At 40.9% G+C, this 11,475-nt stretch overlaps 1 protein-coding gene across 1 annotated transcript in view; it reads right to left on the bottom strand.

Moving 5' to 3' along the window:
* Positions 1 to 1,519: 1,519 nt before the first annotated feature.
* The window catches only part of LOC138854947 (zinc finger protein 84-like), a 217,808-nt gene continuing 207,852 nt past the window's right edge, over positions 1,520 to 11,475 (bottom strand). The window contains exon 2 of the mRNA XM_070101097.1: positions 1,520 to 3,274. Within this exon, the coding sequence (XP_069957198.1) occupies positions 1,682 to 2,746 (1,065 nt within the window). The 5' untranslated portion in view covers positions 2,747 to 3,274 and the 3' untranslated portion in view covers positions 1,520 to 1,681. The remainder of the gene's footprint in view (positions 3,275 to 11,475) is intronic.

Genomic DNA, 11,475 nt, shown 5'->3' with positions numbered 1-11,475 from the left:
GTATCCACCCTGTCATACGCCTTTTCCAAATCCATAAATGCCACAAAGACCTCTTTAGCCTTATCTAAATACTGTTCACTTATATGTTTCACTGCATTCCACCAATTGCTCCTCTTCCCTCCCGCACCCACTTTCCTGTAACCACAAACTTCTGCTGAACACTCTAACACTACATTTTTAAACCTACCCCATACCTCTTCGACCCCATTGCCTATGCTCTCATTAGCCCATCTATCCTCCAATAGCTGTTTATATCTTACCCTAACTGCCTCCTCTTTTAGTTTATAAACCTTCACCTCTCTCTTCCCTGATGCTTCTATTCTCCTTGTATCCCATCTACCTTTTACTCTCAGTGTAGCTACAACTAGAAAGTGATCTGATATATCTGTGGCCCCTCTATAAACATGTACATCCTGACGTCTACTCAACAGTCTTTTATCTACCAATACATAATCCAACAAACTACTGGCATTTCGCCCTACATCATATCTTGTATACTTATTTATCCTCTTTTTCTTAAAATATGTATTACCTATAACTAAACCCCTTTCTATACAAAGTTCAATCAAAGGGCTCCCATTATCATTTACACCTGGCACCCCAAACTTACCTACCACACCCTCTCTAAAAGTTTCTCCTACTTTAGCATTCAGGTCCCCTACCACAATTACTCTCTCACTTGGTTCAAAGGCTCCTATACATTCACTTAACATCTCCCAAAATCTCTCTCTCTCCTCTACATTCCTCTCTTCTCCAGGTGCATACACGCTTATTATGACCCACTTTTCACATCCAACCTTTACTTTAATCCACATAATTCTTGAATTTACACATTCATATTCTCTTTTCTCCTTCCATAACTGATCATTTAACATTACTGCTACCCCTTCCTTTGCTCTAACTCTCTCAGATACTCCAGATTTAATCCCATTTATTTCCCCCCACTGAAACTCCCTTACCCCCTTCAGCTTTGTTTCGCTTAGGGCCAGGACATCCAACTTATTTTCATTCATAACATCAGCAATCATCTGTGTCTTGTCATCCGCACTACATCCACGCACATTTAAGCATCCCAGTTTTATAAAGTTTTTCTTCTTCTCTTTTTTAGTAAATGTCTACAGGAGAAGGGGTAACTAGCTCATTGCTCCTGGCATTTTAGTCGCCTCATACGACACGCATGGCTTACGGAGGAAAGATTCTTTTCCACTTCCCCATGGACAATAGAAGAAATAAAGAAGAACAAGAGCTATTTAGAAAAAGGAGAAAAACCTAGATGTATTTATATATATATATGCATGTGCGTGTCTGTGAAGTGTGACCAAAGTGTAAGTAGGAGTAGCAAGATATCCCTGTTATCTAGCGTGTTTATGAGACAGAAAAAGAAACCAGCAATCCTACCATCATGCAAAACAGTTACAGGTTTCTGTTTCACAGTCATCTGGCAGGACGGTAGTACTTCCCTGGGTGGTTGCTGTCTGCCAACCTACTACCTACTACATGTACTTGTAGTAAATAAAGATATTATTATTATTATTATTATTATTATTATTATTATTATTATTATTATTATTATTATCATCATCATCATTAGTAACATATTTCACTCTCAACACTGTTATGGTACATTCATTTTATATATTCTGATGAGTTTATAACTAAAATATTCCTTTAACATTCAGCACTAACATATTTTATCTCCTGCATGTACTTTCATATGTATCACAAGATTGCCTTTTTGACTAAAACATTTCATACACTCTGAACATTGATATGGTTTATCTCCTGTATGTACTCTCATATGTGTCACAAGATTGCCTTTTTGACTAAAACATTTCATACACTCTGAACATTGATATGGTTTATCTCCTGTATGTAATCTCATATGTGTCACAAGATTGCCTTTTTGACTAAAACATTTCATACACTCTGAACATTGATATGGTTTATCTCCTGTATGTACTCTCATATGTGTCACAAGACGGCCTTTTTGTCTAAAACATTTCAAACACTCTGAACATTGATATGGTTTATCTCCTGTATGTACTCTCATATGTGTCACAAGACTGCTTTTCTCAGTAAAACATTTCAGACACTCTGAACATTCATATGGTTTATCTCCTGTATGTACTCTCATATGTGTCGCAAGACTGTGTTTCACACTAAAACATTTCAGACACTCTGAACATTGATATGGTTTATCTCCTGTATGTACTCTCATATGTGTCACAAGACTGTGTTTCACACTAAAACATTTCAGACACTCTGAACATTGATATGGCTTATCTCCTGTATGTACTCTCATATGTGTCACAAGACTGTGTTTCACACTAAAACATTTCAGACACTCTGAACATTGATATGGTTTATCTCCTGTATGTACTCTCACATGTGTCACAAGACTGCTTTTCTCAGCAAAACATTTCAGACACACTGAACATTCATATGGTTTGTCTCCTGTATGTACTCTCATATGTGTCACACGACTGCTTTTTTGACTAAAACATTTCAAACACTCTGAACATTGATATGGTTTATCTCCTGTATGTACTCTCATATGTGTCACAAGACTGCTTTTCTCAGTAAAACATTTCAGACACTCTGAACATTGATATGGTTTATCTCCTGTATGTACTCTCACATGTTTTACAAGATTGTTTTTTGCACTAAAACATTTAAGACACTCTGAACACTGATATGATTTATGTTCTTTATGTTTTTCCATATTTTTTAAACAATGGTATTTCATTTAAAATATTTTAGTCATACAGCAGAAGTATAGTTAATCTTCCTTATGTACTCACATGTCTATTTCAAGATATTTTTTTTCAACTATTTTGGAGACTGAAAACACAGTTTTCCTTGTGAACATATTCCCATGTTAAGATTTATTTAAGCAAAACTTTCCCTACTTATAAGCACTAATAAAGTTTATATTGTGCATTAAAACACTATCATAATTTTTGTTTTGTGTGTTAAAAGAGTAATATATGTAGTGGAACACTGCAGATACACTCAACATCACTTTTATTATTATTTTATCTCGTTTTTATAGAGATTTTTCTGAAAATTATTAATTACAGTATTACTAGCATGTATTTTTCTATTAACTACCATGCATATTTAGATAGAATTCCCAATATCAAAAAGTAAAATTGTTTAATTAGGAATACTTAGGTAGTTAAAATTCACAAGGATAACAGATGTTGCCTTTCTTGTAGTACTGAAGATATAATGTCTGGCAAGACACAACTTGGTAATCTTCTACAAAATATTTCTGCAATAGAAACATGAGTCAGTATAGAACAATATTCCACAATTACCAACAAAACATACTCAACAAGAAAAGATTTTTTTCTATTATCACGTTTCACTAAATAAAATTGTCACTTTTAACCCATTCACTGTCAGTCCCATATTATTACGACTTAGAAGCCAGTGTCAATCCCATAGTACTCTGCCAAAATTCTAGTAGCTTTCAATCTTGCAGGAGATAGCTGGTAGTCCTACATATGAGAGAATGGGTCTGAGTGGTCAGTATACATAGCATAAAAAAAAATCCTGCAGCACTCAGTGCATGAAAAAACTGGGACCGTGTTTTTGGTTAAAACAGCATATTTGTGGTGTATTTTTGTATGGTATTTATGGTTGTATTCTCGTTTTCTTGGTGTCATTTGACAGAATGGAAGACATATTACAGAAATAGAGATAATTTTGAGTGGTTAACAAACAAAAAGTAGCTTGAAAGTGAACTCAAATTAGTACAAATGTTTGATTTTTGACGATGTTCAGGAGTAAACAAATTCTTTCATGCATCCAAGACACGTCAACTGGTGGGTTTAATATGCTTCCACAAATGCACTAATATTATTTATATCATTTTTACACTAATGCAGTAGTCTGCATGACAGTAAATTTTCAATTTTCATTATGGAAAGCAAGTGTAATATAAAATGGGCCTGGAGACATGACTAATCAACAGACACAATGTTACTTCAGTGCTGGGAATGACTGCAATGTTTATTCTGGACCCTATTTTGAAATTTGCCTTTCTTCAATTTTGTATGAAATTGGTGAAATTACCAATTTCTGATCACTTTAGTGGGTGGAAGAAAAGGAGTTCTAGTGAAACTGCTATAAGTTTGGTCGACTGGAACAATGGATTAATATTATAATCAAATAAAGCACTAAACTGACAAGGGCCATGCTGCACTGCCAGGCAGAAAATAGTGCCAGAGATATATAAACAGCTAGGTGGAGAGATCAGAAGTGAGGGGAGAAAAGGGCTGGAAGGGATGCTAGAGTCTATTTGTCAAAGTTCCTATAGTAAAGCAGTTTATGACAAAAAGTAAAATCGTTATAGCAAGTCAAAGGCAGTGCCATCTGTAAGAAGGGAAGATAAGGTAAGAGCAATGAGGCAGTGGTGTTGATGGAGATAAATCCTGCGAGCGAGCTGGTAAACTGGGAAATTCACAAGAAAGTGAAGAACTGAAATAGAGGCCTGACAAGCCTCACAGAGAGGGATAGGGTATCATTCCATGAGATACCCATAGGTAAGGAGAGTATGGTCGATGCGGAGATGGGAGAGCACAGTTCCTGAGTATGGCAACAGTAGTAAGAAGATGGCCACAAACCCAAAAGTGGTTTAATAGAGTGCAATTTGTTATTGTGCATGTTCGACCACTGTTGCTGCCAAAAGCCATGAAAAGGGTAGAGATGATGGTAAAACAATCCCTGAATGGAATACCTCTATAGGAAACCAGATGACCATGCACCACATACCGTGCAGCAGCATCCACCTGTTCATTGCCTTGTACATCAACATGTGCTGGAACCCAACAGAAAAAGAAGTCCTTGTTTTTACTATCTACACAGCATGAAGTTGAATATGAAGGACCAATGGATAAGGGAAATCAAATTGTTAAATGGCCTGTAAAGCACTGAGGGAATCCAAAATGATAACAAAAGCCAATGGAGACATATGTAATATGGAGAAGCACTATAAGGATGACATACAACTCGATGGTAAAAATACTAGCTGAGTCTAACAAATGACCCTGGACAACATCGTCAGGGAACACCACCGTAAACCCAACACCGTCAGAAGATTTAGAACCACCTGTATAAACAGTGACAGCATGAACATGCAACCAGAAGTGATCAAGAATAAGAGAGTGAGGAGCAGTCATAGGTAGAAGAGCTTTGGCACACAGCATTAGGGGAGAACAGACACAAACCATTGGAACCTCCCAAGGAGGAAGGGAAAAGACAGATGCTATATGAACATACAAGGGAGACAAGTGGAGAGAAGACCTGAGTGAGTGAAGACCTAGGAAAACAGATGGATTAAGCAGGGGTGCCGATCAATTAATGGGCTTCTACTAAAGTCTGAGACAAACCTATACATAGAAGGAACCTGAAGGTCATGAGAGTGGACAAAGTAATGAAGGCAATGAGTATCATGACAATTGGCTAAGGAAAGAACATTCACCTCAGCATAGAGGCTTTCAACAAGGGATGAATGAAAGGCAACAAGGCATAAATGATGAATGGGATCTAACTTAGAAAGAGTTGCAGGAGATGCTGCAGAATAGACTTGGTTGCCATAATCCAGCTTTGACAAGATTAGGGTGGAATACAAATGGTGGTAGAGACCGGAGATCTGTAGATGACATATTGATAAATTAGACACATGTGGAACTCTTGGGTATCTTTACTGACCGGAGATCTGCTCCCCACAAACAATGTGCAACAATTTTAAGGAGGATCAGCCAACCATGGCAAGCTGCCTTCAAAGAGGAAATGTGAGGTTTCCATGTCAACCAGTGATTGAATACAAGGCCAAAAAACTTAACTGTATCACATTCTGGGATACGTGATCTGTGCAAATACAATAGAAAATCTGGGACAAGAGGACATCTAGTGAAGGTAATAAAATGGGTTTAAACACTAGAAAATTTAAATCCATGAATGGGGGCTACTAAGAGGTGACAGTCAACACCTGTGTAATCTATGGTGAAGTCATCTACATGAAGCGAAAACCAAATATGTGAGGGAAGAATGGAAGGTAGGTCATTTATAGCCAAGAGAAAAGGGGCAGTGCTAAGGACACAACCTTGTGGGACTCCCTTGGCCTGAACAAAGTCAGAGGAAAATGAGGTGCCAACATGGACACAAAAATGTCTTTCAGATAAGAAAGCAGCAAGCAAGGTTGGTAGATTAATGTGGAGGCCTAAGGAGTGGCCCTGAGCTTAGATGTTATACCTTCAAGTGCTAGGAAGGAGTATTTATTAGCAAAGGCATTTTGTACATAAGTATCTAAGTGGAGCAAGAGGTCCAAATTAGAGCGGCCCTTGCAAAACCCACAATTGTGAGTCTCAAAATATAACACCAGACATCTATTCACCATTCGTTCCATCACCTTGCAGACTATACTGGTCAGAGCAATGGCACAATAGTGAGAGGTATCAAGCCCTGAAATGCCTAGTTTGCAAAACAATAGTACAATGAAAGATTTCCATTGTTGATGAAGAACCCCTCACATCCAAACAAAATTGAAAAGATGCAAAAGGACTGTAAGGGCTGTAGAATGCAGATGCTGTAGCATATGGATATGAATATCATCAGGCCCAGTTTCCCATGACCAGAAAGTGGAAAGTCTGGACCCTAGCTCTAAAAGAGTAAAAGGTACATTATATGGCTCCAACCCATTAGAAGAGAAATCCAAGGGTGACTGCTCCTTGGCAGACTTTGAATCAAGAAATGAGGGACAGAGGTGAAGCCCTTGGGAGACACAAAAAATACAGTTCTTGATTTCCATGGCAACTTAAAGAGGTTCCACAACACTAACACCAGCAACCTACAAAACAGGAGGTGGGTCTGGAGTGTACTTGCCATACAACTTCCATACCTTCTTCCAAACCGCATACATAGGAGAAGTCGAGGTAAAGGTAAAAACATAGTCTTCCCAACAAGTGCATTTAGCATTGCATATGAATGACAAGCAACTGCCCTTGCCTGCTTAAAATCCAAAACATGATCTGCGATCCGATAATATTGATAACAGCCCCATGCAGCATGTTTTAAATGCATTGCAGGGGACACACTGGAGACCACCAAGGCACACATGTCGGAAAATGCCTACCTGAGGTATGAGGAATGGAACTTGCCACTGCAGTCAAAACTATGGTCGAAAACTGGTGCACCAGCTCATCAATAGAGGACAAAGAAGGGTCCCCACAAAGTGGTAATATGAGAATATAAGCCCCAAATCACTTGTCCAAATTGCTAATGGGGGCAATGAGGTGGGCTGGAATACAAGGTGGAAGTAAGAATAATAGGAAAGTGATCACTGTCATGCAAATCTGGGAGAACATACCAAGCATAATCAAGTGCAACTGAAGAGGAGCAGATAGAAAGAACAATGCAAGAGAGACACTGAGTGAGAGTCAAAATGAGTCAGAGCACTCGTAAAAAAAACATGAAGAGGATGAGAAGTGATAAGAATCTCCAAGTGATCACCATGAGTCACAGTGGGAAGCTCCCCAAAGATGATGAATGTTAAAATCACTTAATAACAAGATGGGCAGTGATAGAGAAGAGGTCAAGAATGCAATATCAGAGATACAGAATGCACAGGAGACCAAACTGTATACCACCTATGCAGATAAATATTGGATGCAGTATAATGCAGCAGAGAACAAAGACCTGTTGAAACGGTATACCAATATACACAAGTAGTGCTCTCTCATTAAAAGTTTCATCAGGAAAGGGATCAGAAGAATGCAACAGCACATACCCCAAAATGAGATGGATAACATAAGAACATAAGAAGAAGGAACACTGCAGCAGGCCTACTGACCCATGAGAAGCAGGTCCATGTTCTCCCCTCTGGATTATCCCAATGACCCACCTAGTCAAGTCACTTCCACTTAAGGAAGGAGCACAGCATCAGACCTAGTAGCACAAGCTAGTCAGGTCCAACTTACACCCACCCACACTCACTCATGTATTTATCCAACCTATTTGTAAAACTACACATCTTAGCTTCTATGACGGTACTGGCGAGTTTGTTCCACTCATCCACAATCCTATTACCATCCAGTGCTTTCCTATATCCTTCCTGAATCTGAATTTTTCTAACTTGAAACCATTGCTGTGAGTCCTGCCTTGGCTGGAAATTTTCAGCACGCTATTTACATCCCCTTTATTTATTCCTGTTTTCCAATTATACACCTCGATCATATTCCCCCTAATTGTACACCTTTCGAGAGAATGCAGATTTAGGGCCCTCAGTCTATCCTCATAGGAAAGATTTCAAATACATGGAATCAGTAAAATGTATGGTCTAGTAGGGTCAATGAAGCCAATGTATGGAGGCAACAGAAAGCGTATAAGGAAGGAGGACTCGGAATGAAGTTTACCTGGAGTTTACCTGGAGAGAGTTCCGGGGGTCAACGCCCCCGCGGCCCGGTCTGTGACCAGGCCTCCTGGTGGATCAGAGCCTGATCAACCAGGCTGTTGCTGCTGGCTGCACGCAAACCAACGTACGAGCCACAGCCTGGCTGGTCAGGAACCGACTTTAGGTGCTTGTCCAGTGCCAGCTTGAAGACTGCCAGGGGTCTGTTGGTAATCCCCCTTATGTATGCTGGGAGGCACTTGAACAGTCTTGGGCCCCTGACACTTATTGTATGGTCTCTTAACGTGCTAGGGACACCCCTGCTTTTCATTGGGGTGATGGTGCATCGTCTGCCAAGTCTTTTGCTTTCGTAGTGTGTGATTTTCGTGTGCAAGTTCGGTACTAGTCCCTCCAGGATTTTCCAGGTATATATAATCATGTACCTCTCCCGCCTGCATTCCAGGGAATACAGGTTTAGGAACCTCAAGCGCTCCCAGTAAATGAGGTGTTTTATCTCCATTATGCGTGCCGTGAAGGTTCTCTGTACATTTTCTAGGTCAGCAATTTCACCTGCCTTGAAGGGTGCTGTTAGTGTGCAGCAATATTCCAGCCTAGATAGAACAAGTGACCTGAAGAGTGTCATCATGGGCTTGGCCTCCCTAGTTTTGAAGGTTCTCATTATCCATCCTGTCATTTTTCTAGCAGATGCGATTGATACAATGTTATGGTCCTTGAAGGTGAGATCCTCCGACATGATCACTCCCAGGTCTTTGACGTTGGTGTTTCGCTCTATTTTGTGGCCAGAATTTGTTTTGTACTCTGATGAAGATTTAATTTCCTCGTGTTTACCATATCTGAGTAAAATATTGAGAGAAAATATTGCTGCAAGGGTTGTGTAAAATAATAAGGGGCAGGAGGCACACCGGTGTCCATTGAGGGTTTCGTCTCTGCAATATAGTGTCAATATAGTGTCAAGTGTCTCAGCAGATAAGGAAGATGGCAATACAATGAGATTAGAGACAGGAGCTCGGACTCGACCCCCGCAACCTCAACTAGGTGAGTACAGGTGAGATAGAGCAAGTAGAGATCAGGGAGACTATGGAGGGAACCAAAGAGGTCTGAGAGGGGAAACGAGTATGATCCTGGAGAAAAGTGCCAACAAGGAGAGAAAAGTCCTGCAGTGGAACAGGAAAGGAAGGGGGGATGGAGAAGAAGTCTGGGGGGAACAGAAGTGACCACACAAATGGTGATTGAACCTCCACCTTCATGTGAGAGTTAGAAACAGGTTGAGAACTTGGCACTGAGGCCAAAAAAGGAATCTGTTGGGGGATTGCAGGCACTGGAGAAATGCAAAGAGACTTAAGAGACAGGTTCAGCTTGACAGGTGATAGGTTCAGCTTGACAGGTGATAGGTTCAGCTTGACAGGTGATAGGTTCAGCTTGACAGGTGATAGGTTCAGCTTGACAGGTGATAGGTTCAGCTTGACAGGTGATAGGTTCAGCTTGACAGGTGATAGGTTCAGCTTCACAGGTGATAGGTTCAGCTTGACAGGTGATAGGTTCAGTTTGACAGGTGACAGGTTCAGCTTGACAGGTGATAGGTTTAGCTTGACAGGTGATAGATTCAGCTAGACAGGTGATAGGTTCAGCTTCACAGGTGATAGGTTCAGCTTCACAGGTGATAGGTTCAGCTTAACAGGTGATAGGTTCAGCTTGACAGGTGATAGGTTCAGCTTGACAGGTTATAGGTTCAGCTTGACAGGTGCTAGGTTCCCCTTGGCAGGTGATAGGTTCAGCTTGACAGGTGATAGGTTCAGCTTCACAGGTGATAGGTTCAGCTTGACAGGTGATAGGCTCAGCTTGACAGGTGATAGGTTGAATTTGACAGGTGATAGGTTCAGCTTGACAGGTGGTAGGTTCAGCATCACAGGTGATAGGATCAGCTTCACAGGTGATAGGTTCAGCTTGACAGGTGATAGGTTCAGCTTGACAGGTGATAGGTTCAGCTTGACAGGTGATAGGTTCAGCTTGACAGGTGATAGGTTCCCCTTGGCAGGTGATAGGTTCAGCTTCACAGGTGATAGGTTCAGCTTGACAGGTGATAGGTTCAGTTTGACAGGTGATAGGTTCAGCTTGACAGGTGATAGGTTTAGCTTGACAGGTGATAGATTCAGCTAGACAGGTGATAGGTTCAGCTTCACAGGTGATAGGTTCAGCTTCACAGGTGATAGGTTCAGCTTAACAGGTGATAGGTTCAGCTTGACAGGTGATAGGTTCAGCTTGACAGGTTATAGGTTCAGCTTGACAGGTGCTAGGTTCCCCTTGGCAGGTGATAGGTTCAGCTTGACAGGTGATAGGTTCAGCTTCACAGGTGATAGGTTCAGCTTGACAGGTGATAGGCTCAGCTTGACAGGTGATAGGTTGAATTTGACAGGTGATAGGTTCAGCTTGACAGGTGGTAGGTTCAGCATCACAGGTGATAGGATCAGCTTCACAGGTGATAGGTTCAGCTTGACAGGTGATAGGTTCAGCTTGACAGGTGATAGGTTCAGGTTGACAGGTGATAGGTTCATCTTGACAGGTGATAGATTCAGCTTGACAGGTGATAGGTTCAGCTTCACAGGTGATAGGTTCAGCTTCACAGGTGATAGGCTCAGCTTCACAGGTGATAGGTTCAGCTTCACAGGTGATAGGTTCAGCCTGACAGGTGATAGGTTCAGCTTGACAGGTGATAGGTTCAGCTTGACAGGTGATAGGTTCAGCTTGACAGGTGATAGGTTCAGCTTGACAGGTGATAGGTTTAGCTTGACAGGTGACAGGTTCAGCTTGACAGGTGATAGGATCAGCTTGACAGGTGATAGGTTCAGCTTGACAGGTGATAGGTTCAGTTTGACAGGTGATAGGTTCAGCTTGACAGGTGATAGGTTCAGCTTGACAGGTGATAGATTCAGCTTGACAGGTGATAGGTTCAGCTTGACAGGTGATAGGTTCAGCTTCACAGGTGATAGGTTCAGCTTAACAGGTGATAGGTTCAGCTTGACAGGTGATAGGTTCAGCTTGACAGGTTATAGGTTCAGCTT

Source organism: Cherax quadricarinatus, chromosome 75 (assembly GCF_038502225.1).
Source record: "Cherax quadricarinatus isolate ZL_2023a chromosome 75, ASM3850222v1, whole genome shotgun sequence".
NCBI lineage: Eukaryota > Metazoa > Arthropoda > Malacostraca > Decapoda > Parastacidae > Cherax > Cherax quadricarinatus.
The sequence above is the reverse complement of the archived record's forward strand: the minus strand, read 5'-3'. Positions and strand labels throughout refer to the sequence as shown.